The 17,137-nt window shown below is 36.8% G+C and overlaps 1 protein-coding gene across 2 annotated transcripts; it reads right to left on the reverse strand.

Annotated features, from left to right (window-relative positions):
* Positions 1-1,288: 1,288 nt before the first annotated feature.
* LOC108331488 (PHD finger protein ALFIN-LIKE 4) lies at positions 1,289-16,905 on the reverse strand. Of its 2 annotated transcripts, XM_017566195.2 has the most exons (6): positions 16,671-16,905; positions 16,548-16,580; positions 3,397-3,625; positions 2,549-2,675; positions 2,002-2,284; positions 1,289-1,672 (listed from the first exon to the last, which is right to left on the reverse strand). In XM_017566195.2, the coding sequence occupies exons 1-5, from the start codon at positions 16,765-16,767 to the stop codon at positions 2,027-2,029; spliced, it is 744 nt and encodes a 247-aa protein (XP_017421684.1). In that variant the 5' UTR covers positions 16,768-16,905; the 3' UTR covers positions 1,289-1,672; positions 2,002-2,026. The 2 variants fall into 2 exon arrangements, with proteins under 2 accessions (XP_017421684.1, XP_017421683.1); XM_017566194.2 differs by lacking the exon at positions 1,289-1,672 and having other exon boundaries at positions 1,731-2,284.
* Between the last annotated feature and the right edge of the window lie 232 nt (positions 16,906-17,137).

A 17,137-nucleotide genomic window follows, 5' to 3' on the forward strand; every position in this document is an offset into this window, starting at 1 on the left:
ACCTAAAAGGATAATAATCAAACCAAAAAAACAAAACCTAATTAGCTTCTTACAAAACATTTTGATAAAAGATACTTGTTAGCTCCCTTTACAACCATATTTTAACCCAAGTAATCATAGACACATACAAACAAGACGACAAATAAGAAAATAAGAATGTCTCCCTGTACTTTTTACTCTTCAATTTTTTTCCTTTTACCCCTTCAAAACTCAATCTTTAAAACTTTATTTCTTCTTTCTTGACTTGCACCGTTTCTATTAAGATTCTCTTCCTAAACTCTTCCCTGTATTTATAAACATAATATCTTTTGAGAAAAGTACAATGTTTTATTCTCCGTTTTAATATCTAACAATAATATATAACATTATCGAAAAATATATTATAATATCTAATAACATATAAAAATATCTCATTACATCTAACATTATCTAATTAAATTGTATCTAAAAATATCTCCACATGATACATCATAATATTTAATAATATCAGATAATATCCTTTTAATTGAATAATTTATTAATAAAATCTTATTTTTTTAAATGTTTTAAATAATTAATAAACCATTTTATATCTTGTCATAATAAAATAAATAGTACATCTTAAATATATATTTCTTGAACGTATATTTCTTAATTATTGTAATTTTGAAGAATCTCACATTATATGTATTAACTAAATAAATTTAATTATTAATTGATACATTAAAATATTTAAAAAGTATTATATTATTATTCAATAATATCTATATATTATAAATTCGATCATTATTCAAAAATTATTTAACATCATTGTAATTAAAAAATATCTGCTGCTAATTAAAAAATAAAAAATAAAATGTAGATTAAATTTAAAGAATAAAATATAAATAATTTGAAGTATCAAAATTTTCTGAAGAATAATATTTACATATTTAAGTTACGTTCTTCTATTTCATCTAAAGAAAATTTAAAAATAGTAAATATCTTTAATTTCCTAAACTATATATTTATAAACAAAATTAAGACGTTACAATAAGTAAACAATTTGAAATAACCTAATAGAATTTTATGGAGAAGCGAGTAAAACACTAGAAATTCAAAGACTTGTCCAAAAAAACTTCACTGGCGAACTTAAATATGAGCATCTTTATTGCAAATTTAGTTACAAAAAAATAAGTCATTTTATTTCAAAAACTTCGTACTTTCTTCTCTCAGTCCCCATAATATACAAAAGCGCACTTATTATATAATTTTAGAATTACTTCATCTAAAACAGAACGATGTAAAATAACTTATTTCAGAATATGTATTTGAAAGTATAATTTCAAATTTATCATAAAGTACTACGTGAAGAGTACATTAATCATTTTATATGTTATAAGAAGGGAAGTAGAAGTAACAAACTGCAAAAGAATATACCCCAGAATCAAACATACTCTTACATGCACCTTAATCGTTCTCGCTGACCCTGCCTCCCCTACTCATTGATGGCCACAACATTGAGCATCAGACTTCTAATACTAATCCTTAGTGTCTTATTCAGAAGGGTAACAAGATCTGGTGCATTGAAAACATTGTTATGAAGCGGAATCCATTAGTCTGGAACAATTTTTTCATGTCATCTTTCATCTGACCAATTCCACTCTTCATTCTGGTGATAGCAAAAGCACTAAATGCACACCTTAAATTTTGTCTGTTAAATTCATAAACTTGGGTCATTTCTCTAAGCTGTAGTGGATAATGCTAGCAGATGCAAAAGAAAAATGAAACATATAACAAGCACAAATGAAGCTGCTGCACATATGTTGTCAGGTACTAAGAACAAACATATCCCAATGCAGGGGAACAGGTCATAGAAGTTCAGAAGCAGAAAACTATCAAATGTTGAATAATTATATCCACATTGAGTTGACTAGACAACACTAGTGAATACCTAGGATGCACCAACAGGGCACAATGCAGAATGCCTAAGGAACTAACAAGTTAGCAGTCCAGCATGATTTACAGGGGTCTGATACCTACCCCATAACACCACTTATATATGATATCAAGGTTTTGCTCTCTTGTTGCTGCATGAGGGGCACTTGTAGTGTTTGATGTGCTCGGCCCGGGCAGGAGTGATTTTCACACACTTCCCATGAAACCACTTCTCGCATATGTCGCAACAAATCCAGAACTCATCGGATGCGTAGTTCTCCCCACAAGCGCCACACAAGGTCTCTCCGTGTTCCTCGTCTACTTCTTCGTCCAATACCTCCTCCTCCTTCACTTCTTGTTTTACATACTTCACAGATTCAGATGCTCGCTGTTTTATTTTGATAGTAATGTGAAATTGACAATTTAGAAAGGAAATAAATTAGCATATAAACACATGTAAAAATGACATTTCAGTTAGGGAATAAATTATATTTAGCATATATTATGATAATAAGACATTTCCTACTTCTATTTAGATCATAAAGTTCAACAGTGACAAAGTAGATAAAATAAACAGTACAATTATGATACTAAAATGATCAACTAAAAAGAAAACTCAAACATGGACAGAGGTAACAGGATGTTTTCTTACTTTTGAACCGGACTTTGATTTGCTGCTGTTGCGGTCTGATGACTTCTCCTTGGCCTGTTTCATTGCAGATCCAGTTACGACCTCGAATATAGTAGGCAGATCATTAATCATAGTGAATAGGCGTTTCCTGCACAAAGAATTACACGTAATCAATGGTCAGGGTACAAATAACAAGTATACTTGCTTTGATGAATTATGTATTCCACCACATACATGTATTATATTGCTAACTAGTCACGAGGGGCATATAAACCCATGCATGTACATGGGGATTTTATTGCCATCTGCTTGTCATGTAAATACATGGAAACAATGCAAAATGCCAAACTCTTTTTTTCAACAAAGAGAAAAACATAGAATCTTAAAGTCAAATTCTTAATACCATTCTTTCCAGATGAGTGCGCACGAAAACATATGCAGAAAAACACAGAATTGTTCATGAAATAGTTAAATAGCCTAAACCATTTTGGCTCAGTATTATAAGCAAAGGAAAGACAGTCAATGACACGGCATAAGAAATGCGTCTTGCTTGTGCTTTTTTCAGCTGCGCTTTTCCTATCGCAATTGCATAAATGAAACATAGCTCTAACCTACAAGCATACGACAGATATGTTAATCTCATGCTGACAATGGTTTGTGTTGATCGAAAATCTTTCCATATAAACTATTCAGGCATCATATTTTATTAAGTCAAACAAATCATCAGAAAATATTAAATACTTCCACAAAAGAAGCATTAGTTCAGAAGTAAAAGGTACTGGCATGCATTCCAAACATGTTATAATCCAATATCAAACAGTTGCATAGAGAATAACGAGATAAAAGATTGGAGAAAAGAACTATTATACCTGTCAGCTTTATCAAAACCAAATCTCGCTCCAAAGTAGAAAGCCACGGACTGTAGCCATGCATCACTGTGAACAGCAACTAAAGATAACCAGTCCTTTTCTTGCATCCCATCCCTAGCAAAGTTTATGCCCAATGCAGGTTCGGGAAGTTCTGGAGGAACTTCTTCAGCTGGCAAATTAACTTCCCATTGTTCATTGGGGAATCCATATAGACATAGGTTCTCCTTTTCTGATGTAAAACAGGAAAACAAAAGCAAAGCATCAATAGATTTTACAATGTAAGCTTCATAGATATTTTAGATACATGCAAGAGTACTAAATGAGAGAATAAAATGAAAAGAAATCCACAATTAATTTTAACTCGAGATAAAAGAGACAACCAAGCTGCAAACAAAGTAAGAAAGAAAACAAAGGAATATAATTAGCAATAGCTATTAAAATCAACACATGTTAGGGGATTAGTCTCACTTGTTGAAAGAAAAACACAGAAATATAAAATCCAGTTCTTCAAATTTTTCATTATCCCAAAGTAATAAATAGAAGTAAACCAAAATCATAAATCACTTCACTCCATATGATTGACTAAAAGTCTGTCAAATATTTAAATGATGAGCGAAACTAAGTAACCAAGTGCACCTAATAAAATAAAACAGAATCGGGAACTTCTACACACTCATACATACAAAAAAAATATGGAAGTGACAAAAAGACAAAACAAGGTTGTTATTTAAATTCAGATCCTGTCTAGAGTTGGAAAAAGGAACAAAGCATATAAAAAGTAAAAAGTAAATACTATCTTTTTATATGAATTTATATAAAAACAATTATACATTGTCATAAGCGGTATCTACACTCTTGGTGGCAGAAGTATAAAATATTTCGGGATTTCAGGAACAACTTAAAGAAAATCGATTAAACATTTGTAACACCCTAGAAATTTCAGTTTAATAATTAAACAAACATTGGTGTTAATAGTATATGTCAGCAATTGTCTATACTAATTTCAAGCAGATACCAAGTTACTTTGTCTGCAATGTTTATTTCTGATAGCTACTCTATGAAAAGTTTAGGACTTAATAGAAATGGTAATAGACTTAGTAAACCAACCTCAGTATAATTAACTTACACTGTTTGATCCTATGTCGCATTCGGTCAGACTACGCAAAATTTACACTATATGGAGGTAATGTAGGTCATACCAAGTTCTAGGTGATTAACACCAATTCCTAGGATAATTACAATCAGGTATCAAGTTAATATGTCTGCAATTTTAATTTGTGATAGTTACTCTATGAAAAGTTTAGGACTCAATACAAACGGTAATGGACTTAGAAAACCAACCTCGGTATAATCAAATTACACTATTTGATCCTAAGACGCATTAGGTCAGACTAAGTATAATTTACACTATATAGAAGTAATATAGATCATACCATGTTCTAGGTGATTAACACCAATTCCTAGGATAATTACAACAAATTTACCAATTGTAGTAAAAGCCGATTATCCATTTTTGGTCTAATCTAGCTCAACCAATTTTGGCTAAAAAATGCAAAACTCAAATTAGCAACAAATGGCATTTCTTATATATGCAACCAAGATCACACCCTTCTACCTTCAGTTAACCAAAACGCCCATTGGCCAAATTTTGTACCCAAATTTTCCTATTGTTTGATGGACATAACAGAAGTGGGGAGCTTGACCTTTCAAGATTCACTTTGACACCAGAAAAAAAATTAAAAAGAAAAATGAATTTGGCAGATGAAGAGGGGATTTTATTGCTCCTTTTACAACCAGGACTTGCAACCTCAGCTTTTTCCTTAAGAGATAAGGTAAGAACGAAAAAGAGGTTGAACCATGCTCTTTTCTATTCTTCAAAACTATACTTTTTAGTTATCCTTAAATTGAACCGGGCTCTCAAATTTAACGCGTATTTGTAAGGCTTTGGCACCACTTGAAGAACTTGAATGAAGTAAAACAGTGTACGTACTTATTACACTGTTACAATTATATTACTGTATTTATAGAGTACAAAGGAGCAGAATACAAAAGGTCAAGGTACTTCCTTAAACCCTAACATAAAAGTTGGGTTCCAATACATTAAAATAATTGTGAGAAATAAAGAAGATTGGGAGAAAATATCCCTTGTGTGTTTAGACTACACATAGGGTAGTTTATTTATATTGTAAGATATGGGCCAATGCCCTTAATACAGAATAGACTAAGCCCAAATAGCAAAGACACACATCTTAACATCTAACACTCCCCCTCAAGCTGGAGCATATAAATCATATGTTCCAAGCTTGTTACAAAGATAATCAATTCTAGGTCCTCGTAAGGATTTAGTGAATATGTCTGCCAACTGGTTGCTTGAGTTAACAAACTCAGTCTTGATATCTCCGGATATGATTTTTTCTCGAATGAAATGACAATCAACTTCAATGTGTTTGGTTCTCTCATGGAAGACAGGGTTAGAGCTAATATGGAGAGCAGCTTGATTATCACATATAAGTATCATGTGAGTGACATCTCCAAATTTCAATTCACTAAGCAATTGTTTAAGCCACACAAGCTCGCAAGTAGCTGATGCCATAGCTCTATATTCTGCTTCTGCACTCGACCTTGCCACAACACTTTGCTTCTTACTTTTCCAAGATATCAAGTTGCTACCAATAGAGACACAATATCCAGAAGTAGACCTCCTATAAGAAGGGGAACCAGCCCAATCAGCATCTGAATAGCAAACGATCTTTGTATCGTTGTTAGGGCCATATAGCAAACCTTTTCCAGGTGATCTTTTAATATACTTCAGTATACGAACAACTGCATCCCAATGGTCTTCACATGGGGAGTTTAGAAATTGACTCACCACACTAACTGCGAAGGAAATGTCAGGACGCGTAACAGTAAGATAGTTTAATTTACCAACTAGTCTTCTGTACCGTTCAGGATCTGAGAAAGGCTCCCCCTGATTTGGTAGGAGTTTGATGTTAGGGTCCATAGGTGTCTCAACAGATTTACAATTCATTAACCCTGTTTCCTCCAAGATGTCTAACGCATACTTCCTCTGAGATATGACAATACCATCATTGGATTGTGCTACTTCAATACCCAAAAAGTACCGGAGTTTGCCAAGATCTTTGGTTTGAAAATGATGACAAAGGTGTTGTTTCATCTGAGAGATGCCAAGATAGTCGCTTCCTGTGAGAACAATATCATCGACATACACTATTAAATAGATACATCTAGCACTCGAGTGGCGATAGAACACTGAATGATCCGCTTCACTGCGAGACATACCAAATTGTTGAACAACACAACTGAATTTACCAAACCAGGCCCGAGGAGACTGTTTTAGGCCATATAAGGATTTGCGAAGACGACATACCAATCCAGATGACTCCCCCTGAGCAACAAAGCCAGGCGGTTGCTCCATATAAATTTCTTCCTGCAAATCACCATTGAGAAAAGCATTTTTGACATCAAGTTGGTAAAGAGGCCATTGTCGAAGAGCGGCCATGGCAATGAACAGGCGAACAGAGGTCATTTTTGCCACTGGAGAAAAAGTATCACCATAATCCAAACCAAAAATCTGTGTGTAGCCTTTGGCAACCAGTCGAGCTTTCAGACGATCAATGGTGCCATCAGGACCAACCTTGATAGCATACACCCACCTGCAACCAACAACAGACTTTCCAGATGGTAATTGGACAAGCTCCCAAGTTCCACTTTCCTGTAAAGCACTTAATTCATCCATCATAGCTTGACGCCAACCAGGATGAGTTAAGGCATCACCCACAGATTTGGGAATTGACACAGAAGAAATGGATGAGAGACAAGTATAAAAAGATGGAGATAATCTGTGGTAATTAAGAACAGTATAATGGGGGGAAGGGTTACGGGTAGAGCGTATACCTTTACGGAGGGCAATAGGCAAGTCAGACTCAGTTGCTGGAGCCGGAGGAGACACATGAGGCGGCACCGGAAGTGAGTCATGAGGGAGACAATTACGGCGACTATAAACCTGAAGGGGTGGAGATGAAGGATGATCCTGTGGTGAATGAGAGTCTAAAGAAGGAGAAGACAAAATGGGTGGAGCATCACCAGGAGGATCACAGATAAGAGGAATATCAACAGTAACAGGGAGAGGTACAGAACTAGAAGATAGATGTGAAAAGTAAAAAGAAGACTCATCAAAAGTGACATCAGCAGAGATAAAATGACGATTGAGGGAAGGGGAAAAACACTTATAGCCCTTTTGTGACCGTGGAAATCCTAAGAAGACACATTTGTGAGACCTAGGAGACAACTTATCAAGACCAGGACTAAAATCATGAACAAAACATGTAGACCCAAAAACTCGAAGAGGTAATGGATGCAGAGGGTCTTGAGGAAATAAGATAGAATGAGGGATTTTGTTCTCTAGGACGGAAGATGGCATGCGGTTGATAAGATAACATGCCGTGAGAACAGCATCACCCCAAAAACGTGAGGGTACTTGACCATGAATGAGAAGGGTACGAGTTGTTTCAATAAGGTGTCTATTCTTGCGCTCAGCCACCCCATTTTGTTGAGGGGTATAAGCACATGAGGTTTGGTGAAGAATGCCATGAGAAGCCATAAAATGTTTAAACTGTTGAGAAAGGTATTCACGGCCATTATCACTGCGTAAAGTGCGAATAGAAACCCCAAACTGAGTTTTTATTTCATTGAAAAAGGTTTGAAAAATAGAAAACAACTCAGAACGATTCTTCATGAGAAACAACCAAGTACATCTGGAATAGTCATCAATAAAGGTAACAAAATACTGAAATCCTAAAGTTGACTTAACACGACTAGGTCCCCAAATATCAGAATGAACCAATGAAAAGGGGGATGACGCTCGTTGTGAAACACTACGAGGAAAGGAACTACGAGTATGTTTACCTAACTGACAAGACTCACACGACAAACTTGATAATTTGGACAGACTCGGAACAAGTTGCTGCAGTTTGGCAAGACTGGGATGACCTAACTGAGCATGAAGAAGGGATGGTGACTCCATGATTACGCCAGCATGTGGAGAAGGGCTGAGATGATATAGGCCATGAGACTCACATCCTGTGCCAATCATGTGTTTCGAACTCCGGTCCTGCAACCAAACAGAATCTTTGGTAAAAGAAATAACACAATTAAGGGAACGAGTTAGACGACTTACGGACAATAAGTTAAACGGAGACCCAGGGACATAAAGTACATTATCAATGGATATGGATGGAAAAATATGAACAGTACCAATACCACGAGATGAGACTCTAGACCCATCAGCCATCGTTACCGAGGGTAAATTAACCGGACATGACAAGGAAGAAAACAAGGACTTGTTACCAGTGATATGATCGGTGGCGCCTGAGTCAAGGACCCAAGATCCGAGAGAGTGAGTCAGACCAACAAAAGGAGTACCTGTGCGTGTAATAGAAGCAGATGTAGTGGAACTAGAGTGCTGACGGTCCTCATACCATCTGAGAAATTCCTGAAAGAGTAAAGGGTTATTTATGGGATTTGATGTAGGATGGTCTGCAGACGGTGATGGGAGAGGTGGATCAGAATTAGCCATTGCTATAGGTCGAGGAGGATGTCCATGAAGCGCATAACATCTATCAATTTTGTGGCCTAGCTTGCCACAGTGGTCACATTTTGGACGTCCTTTACCTGATTGGCGAGACTGACTCCGATCATCAAGTTGGGCAGCCATGGAGAGGGAGAAACCCTAAAAATTCAAAGTGCTCTGATTGACACAACGACCACAGATCCAGAAAGAGGGCAAGGAGGCGATCACGGCGGTGCTGATCGGCGATGGAAAGCTCCGGCGACGCGCCGGCACGCGCGGCGGCAGCGGCGACTCTTGCGGCGGCGCGTGGAGGCGCGTGAGAGGTCCGATCGCCGCGATCTTCGTACGACGGTGGTCGCCCGGCCGAGACGCTTCCGATGGTGTGGTCGCCGGTCGATTCTGGAACTCCGGCGACGGCGGCGGCGGTGGCAGCGGCGGCGACTGCGAGAACAGCAGCAGTGATGGATGCCGGAGACCGTGGAGTTGACTGGAACTATTCCTGTGCTCTAGATACCATGTGAGAAATAAAGAAGATTGGGAGAAAATATCCCTTGTGTGTTTAGACTACACATAGGGTAGTTTATTTATATTGTAAGATATGGGTCAATGCCCTTAATACAGAATAGACTAAGCCCAAATAACAAAGACACACATCTTAACATCTAACAATAATAATAAAGAAATATTACATTTTAACACTCCGCTCATGCTGGAACATATAGATCATATGCATCAAGCTTGGAACATATAAATTAAATTCTAGACCCCCTTAGAGATTTAGTCATAATGTCTACAAGTTGTTCATTAGAGCTTATAAACTCTGTAATAAGATCCTTGGATACTAGTTTCTCTCTAACAAAATGATAACCAATTTCTATATGTTTTGTTCTCTCATGAAACATTGGATTGGAGACAATGTGAAGAGCTACTTGAGTTTAGGGTTTAGGATAAATAGTTAAAACCAATGGAAGTAATACGATTTGGTCCCAAATATCAAAGTGAATAGTAGAAAAAACAGAATTACATCATGTCTCAGACTTTTTAGGATAGGAATGTTTTCCTAACTAACAAGACTCTCAATCTAAGACTTGAATGTGTTTGAGACTTGGAACCATCATCTTCAACTTAGACAAACTTGGGTGGCCCAAACAATCATGCAAAAGTTTTGGGGATAAAGTTGCAAAACAAGAAAATAGGGAGCTAGGTTTTAGGAAATAAAGTCCTTGTGACTCATGTCCTTCTCCAATCAGACGACCTGTACCATCTTCTTGTATAACAAAGAAATTAACCATAAAGGTTACATAACAGCTTAAGGAACAAATCAATTGGCTCAAAGAGATTAAATTGTAAGGACAATGAGGACCGTACAAAACATAATTTAAATTTCGTGAAAGAGATAAGAAACTTTGCCAATTCCTTGAGATGCCACTTTGAATCCATTGGCAACAATAATGGAAATGAGGAATTTTTTGGAGAGGAAATGGAGGAAAATGAAGAAATGTTACTAGAGACATGATATGATGTACTTGAACCAAGAATCCATGCACTATGACCTTCCATAGATTGAGAGATGCATGCAGTTGACACATTTGACATTTAAGAGGATTGGCCAAAATTGGTAGATTTCTCAAACTTGTACCTCAAAAATTCTTTGTAGTCTTAGTAAAAATTTCTAGATTCTGAATTATCAGATTTAGACAAATGAACAACTTTATCTGGAAAACCATGCAAGGAATAACATTTTTCTTAGGTATGGCTCATTCTTACAATATGAGCATTGAGGACACCCACTTCAACCACCACATCCTCCAAAATTGCTCCTAACCCCTCCTCTTCTTCATAGTGGTACCATTGCTAATGTTTCAATAACATCAATTGAATTCTCATCTTTTATCAATGTAGGCACCCGAAGAAGTCTAGTAATTAAGTTATCCATTGAAGGGATTTGATCACCAACTAAAACTTGGTCATGTACATTATCAAAATCTGAGTGTAGACTCAAAATTAAGACCATGTAAAACTTATCAAGTTTTTTGTTGATATCTTCTAATAATCAGCCATAAAGAAATTCTTTAATTCTTCTACTGCAACCTGGGCCTCTCCTATATGAGAAACCATATCATGATTGATTTGTTTGAGTGAGACTACTCTTTGAGTTGCATCTGTTAAGAAGTGGATTTTAGGCCTAACTCAACCCCACAAAACCGGCTTATAAGGTGTGGCTTGCACCCACTTATATATTATAAATTGACCTTATCTCTAACCGATATGAAACTTCCAACACACACTCCTCACGCCGAGGTATAGACATCATCTCGAGCGTGAGACTAGATATTAATGGGTGGTCCAATAACGGCCTGATAGTGGGTGGAACATGCCTAACAAACAACAAATATCGCTAGGATAGGCTCTAACCATAGCTCTGATACCATGTTAAGAAGTGGATTTTAAGCCTAACTCAACCCCACAAAACCGGCTTGTAAAATGAGGTTTGCATCCACTTATATATTGTAAATTGGCCTTATCTCTAGTCGATGTGAGACTTCCAACAGCATCAAAGAGACGTTGTACATCATTAGCAAAAATGTCTTGTGCCCTTTTCCAAAAAGAGAAGCATGCATTATAAGGTCTCAATTTCTAAAACTTCTTGCTCAACAAATTGCCATAAAACAGCACATAATTGAAAATCCAATTTCTACCACTGAGGTTTTTCTTCATCTGGAACACTAGAGACATCTTGTTCAAGATGATTATGGTATCACTTGAGATTAAAACTGATAAAATATATTCTTGAGGGCTTAACAGATTCTTCTCATTATCTTCTATATATATTGAAAACACAAGAGTACATGGAACACAAAGAGTCTACACTAGACCTCTAGGTACAGAACTAGGTATTAATCATTACTGGTCTAGCAGACTAGCCTTAATGATGATATGTAACAGTAATTATTCTAACACTCTCCCTCAAGTTGGAGCACACAGATTGTATGTACCAAGCTTGGAACAAATAAACTCAATCCGAGGTCCCCTTAATGACTTAGTCAACACATCTGCGAGTTGGTCATTTGATCCAACAAACTCGGTATATATTTCTTTTGACAATAACTTTTCCCGAACAAAATGACAATCAATTTCTATGTATTTAGTTCTCTCGTGAAACACTGGATTTGATGCAATGTGAAGAGCAGCTTGGTTATCACAATATAACTTCATACTCTGGATGTCACAGAAACTAAGCTCTTGAAGGAACTGCTTCACCCATATAAGTTCACATGTTAGTGACGCCATTGCCCTATATTCAGCTTCAGCTATTGATCGAGCCACTACATTTTGTTTCTTACTTTTCCATGAGATAATGTTTCCTCCAAGGAAAACACAATATCCAGTAGTAGATTGTCTATCAATAGGAGAACCTACCCAATCGGCATCACAATATCCTGATACCTGAAGGCTTCCTTTTTCTTCATATAACAGCCCTTGCCCGGGAGCCTTTTTCACTTACCTTAGAATGCGAATGATAGCATTCCAATGGCCAACACATGGAGATTGCATGAACTGACTAACCACTCCAACTGCAAAAGATAGTTTCGGCCTTGTAATAGTGAAATAGATTAGTTTTCCTACTAGCCTCCTATATCTCTCCGGGTCGGAGAATAACTCACCTTCTTCTATTGTTAATTTTTTATTTGGGTTCATAGGACTGTCAACCGGTCTACAATCAATCATGCCTGTTTCTTGCAAAATATCGAGAGCATACTTCCTTTGGGAGATTACAACTCCATCTTTTAACTGAGCTACTTCAATGCCTAAGAAGTATTTGAGGCTTCCAAGATCCTTGGTTTGGAAATGTCTACACTAGTACTCCTTCAATTGAGATATTCCAGCAATATCATTTCCTGTAATGACTATATCATCAACATATACTATTAAGTAAACACATTTCCCGAGAGACGAATGATAATAAAAGACTGAATGATCTGCTTCACTGCGTTTCAGCCCAAAGTTTTGAACAATGGAGCTGAATTTTCTAAGCCAACCACGTGGTGATTGCTTGAGCCCATATAGAGATCGGTGCAATTTGCAAACCATACCAAACTCCCCCTGAGCAACAAACCCAGGAGGTTGCTCCATATAAACTTCTTCCTCAAGATCACCATGGAGAAAGACATTTTTGATATCCAATTGATGAAGTGGCCAATGACGAATGGTTGCCATTGCGAAGAAAAGACGAATGGTAGTCATCTTGGCCACGGGAGAAAAGGTGTCACAATAATCAAGGCCACAAACCTAAGTGTATCCTTTTGCAAGTAGCCGGGCTTTTAGCCTATCAATGTCACCATTAGGGCCGACTTTAACTGCATATACCCAGCGACAACCAACAACCTTTTTGCCCGGGGGAAGTGGCACAAGCTCCCAAGTATTACTATGATCAAGAGCCTGCATTTCTGCAATCATGGCATGTCGCCATCCAGGATGATCAAGTGCTTCTTTCACATTTTTGGGTATAACCACAGAAGACACCGAGGATAAAAGGGAATAAAAGGAGGGCAACAATCTGTGATAGCTAAGAAAATTATAAATGGGATGAGGGTTTCAAGTGGAACGAGTACCTTTTATGAGAGCAATGGGCCAACCAGAATCATCTTCACCAGGAGGCGTGGCAAGAGGCAGTGAGGGAGAAGAATCTGAAGGAGGAGATCCATCAGTTTCTGGAAGAGGACTACCCATCAGGGTACTGTGTTGGAAGATATCAATATGTGGAGGGGAAGCTTTGGGAGGACCTTGAGCATGACTTGGATTGACTGAGACATTGGAGATATTAGACTCAACCACTGGAAGAGGAAGGACCTGTTGGAGGATATGAACATCTTGAACAAATGGAGAGAAGAAAGGTGTCTATTCAAAGAATGTAACATTGGCCGACATGTACTACTTCTTGGTTTCAGGAGAGTAATATCGGTACCCTTTTTGAAGCCGATAATAGCCTAAAAAGACACATTTGATCGCACGAGTTGAGTTATGCTTAAAATCCACTTTTTAATATCTTCCAATGACAAGTTATCGTTTCAAAATGATGATCCCAAATTAAAGTGTGAATTTTATTAAAAGACTTAAATAACTTCAAACAACTTGGACATAGATTTCAAGACCATAGACTAAAGTACAATATACATGAACATTCATATAGAAACAACTTTCATAACACTTTATGAATGATGATGGAAAGGATCATGCATGTAAAGTTTCAGTCATGTAATTATTATGATGGAAGAGCCCACAAGGGAAGATGTAAATTCAACGAGAGGAATGGCTATGTATTGTGAAATCATTATGGTGAACCTCTATCTTATATTGTGTGTCTAAAGATCCCACAAATCCTGGAAAATTAATCCTATCAAGAGAATTATGTCATTAAAGAAGATATCCTCAAAGCAAAGAATAATTGTAGTCGATAGCCAATAGATGATTGTAAGGTTTCTTTGGCAAGTGTGGTGATGAAAGATCACAAAGCCAACTTGAGAACCACGATAGTAGATACAATTCATCATTGGTAGGTGAGAGCCCACTCTAGTACCCAGGATAGTACACACTCCAAACAATCGTCCAACTTAAATGAAGTAAGTCCACTGAGTTATGGGAGTTTTGAAGTCTTAGTAAGAGCAAGCCCGAGTTAAACTTAAATGAAGTAAGTCCATTGAGTTATGGGAATTTTGGAAGTCTTAGTAAGAGCAAGCCCTAGTTATGATAAGTTAAGAACACAAGCAAATTTTTAAACAACGCAACAAGGAAAAAAAAGAGATTGTGATAACTCCTAGAAACAACGATATGGTTTGTAAGCATGTGAAAAGGTCTTGTGTTTGTGACTTAAGAGTGGGAAACTCTCTCCATACATAACATTTTTCTAAGTCAGATGGTGTACCCATGACCTTGCACGGACACATGGATTAGTGCCTTCGAAGATAGGTGGACACATGAAGCTTTCATCGATTAAGATAATTTTTTGTGGGCCACCTTCGATTTCACAATGTGTCAATGTATGATCCCCATGCCCAACCTAGGACTTGTAATCTACACGATCTACAACACTATACTACCATACCAATGCACTAGTCGAGATAGTCGGTCGACCTATCATATTCTTCTTCATCATTATCTACCGAACTCAACCTCTTTCGAAAGAACTCTAAAATTGTACCTCGTACTCAACTTGCTTCGTAAACCACGTTATTATTGTCCACCCACCATCCCATCTAACCTTAGTAGGGGAAAGCGCTGGGAGAATGGCTCCAACAACAGTAAACTTTGTGGACAACTTAGAAGAGGAGAAATAGGTTCTAATCTTGAAGAAGAATCAAAGATATTAGTCGAGAAATCAGATGATGACACCAAGATTAGAGAAGGCTCTCAAGGTGGTCCAAGAGGAGGATCTCACATATTCTTCCAACGGAGCTTGTTGAGAGACTGTCCAGCATGTATTTGCTTTTGGTATATCTAGGATTCAAAAATTTGTATATTTGGTCATCGCCTCTTAATTACTTCAATATTTGACTTATATAATACAAATCGATGTTTGGTATGAAGAATGAACTTTGGCCAAGCATAACATGTACAATGTCATGTGGGAAATCTTGACGGAAGAGTATTTAGCTAAAATGAATGAATATTAAAACATCACAAAAAGTTATTAGAATATTATATGAATAATAGTGGAGTCCCGTTCTTATATGTTATAACTTGCACAGTATTTTAAATCACAATTAGCTTCTTTACTTATCGTATTGATTCATCAAAATTGAACGTTTTATTTTCAGGAAAAAATATTGAAAACCATTATATGTTCTGGAACTTAGTTTCCCATAAGAGTATTTTTCTCACACAAAAAATACAAAAAACGAAAAAAGGCTGTATAAATAAAAAAAAGGAGGGTGTAAATAGAATCTCCTCCGGGCCCCCAAAAAAACTAATCCAGGTAGTTCAATCAATAAGAGCTCAGAACATAAAATGTAGCTAATACTAAAAGGTCAGAAGAAGCAAAATCATCCAGTTCATTCAGCTTAGTTTTGGGGTCTAGGATGACAAGAACCCCGTCCATAAAAACCGAAGAAAAATGTCTAACAAGTCCACACAGCAAAGCAGCAATGCACCGCACCCAACAAACAGCAATGTTAACAAAAATCACCAAGCACTAAAATTGTGCTTCCTACATGGACATCTATTCAAGCAAAAAAGAGCCACTTGGATTGAACCACCAACTCAATTTAACATTTAAGCAAAACACAAGATCAAAAAGTTCACACAATCACTTCGTAAAAAAAAAAAAGAACACAACTGAAACCACTAAAATTTTTTTAAAAGAAAAAAGGAAAAAAGGTCAGTTTTCATACTCACAGACAATGCAGTTAAGTTAAACGAACAAGTAAGGAACCGTCACCAAATAACGGACACAGTAGGGTTCGAGAAAGAACAATAAAACAGAACGACAATTGGAGAGTGAAAGCAAGCAGAAAGAAGTAAGAGGAGAAGGAGCGTAAGAGATAAGAAAAGGCTAAACCCTAACCAGGATCGCACTGCTGGTAAAACTCCTCAACATCTGTAAAGACAAACAAAGACGCAGTCAAATAGAGTAAGAAACTTCCGTCCTTAGAATTTGAAAACAGAAAAGAAAATTATAGAGAGAGACCAGTGGTAAGGGCTTTGATCATGCCAGCCCTGCGGCCCTTGAAGTCCCGGAAAACCTCTTCGACGGTGCGGGGGTTGTAGTGGCCACCACTGTCCATTGTCGTTGCAGAAGAGCAATGCAGAGAAGAAAATTTGAGAAGAAGAAAAATAGAGAGAAGGTAAATAGGGATAATTTGAAAGGGTGATAAAGGAAGAAGAGGATTAGGATTTGCAGCAGCACAAATAAAAGAGAGGGAAATGAAATAAAGCGCCTATATAGGGTGCAGATTTTATATTACAAAATAAAAGTTAAATTAAATTATTGTATGTTATATTTTGGTTACTAAAAACATAAATTTTTCTTTTTTTATAAGGAGGCATGACGCCATTTTTACAAAAATAGAGTCTTAACTCCTGACAACAACTTTGGTTCGAGACTTCTATTATATTTTGTTTTGTTAAATATGATTTTCTCCTTTATTTAACACT

The sequence above is a fragment of the Vigna angularis genome, chromosome 4 (genome assembly GCF_016808095.1).
Source record: "Vigna angularis cultivar LongXiaoDou No.4 chromosome 4, ASM1680809v1, whole genome shotgun sequence".
In the NCBI taxonomy this organism is placed as follows: Eukaryota; Viridiplantae; Streptophyta; class Magnoliopsida; order Fabales; family Fabaceae; genus Vigna; species Vigna angularis.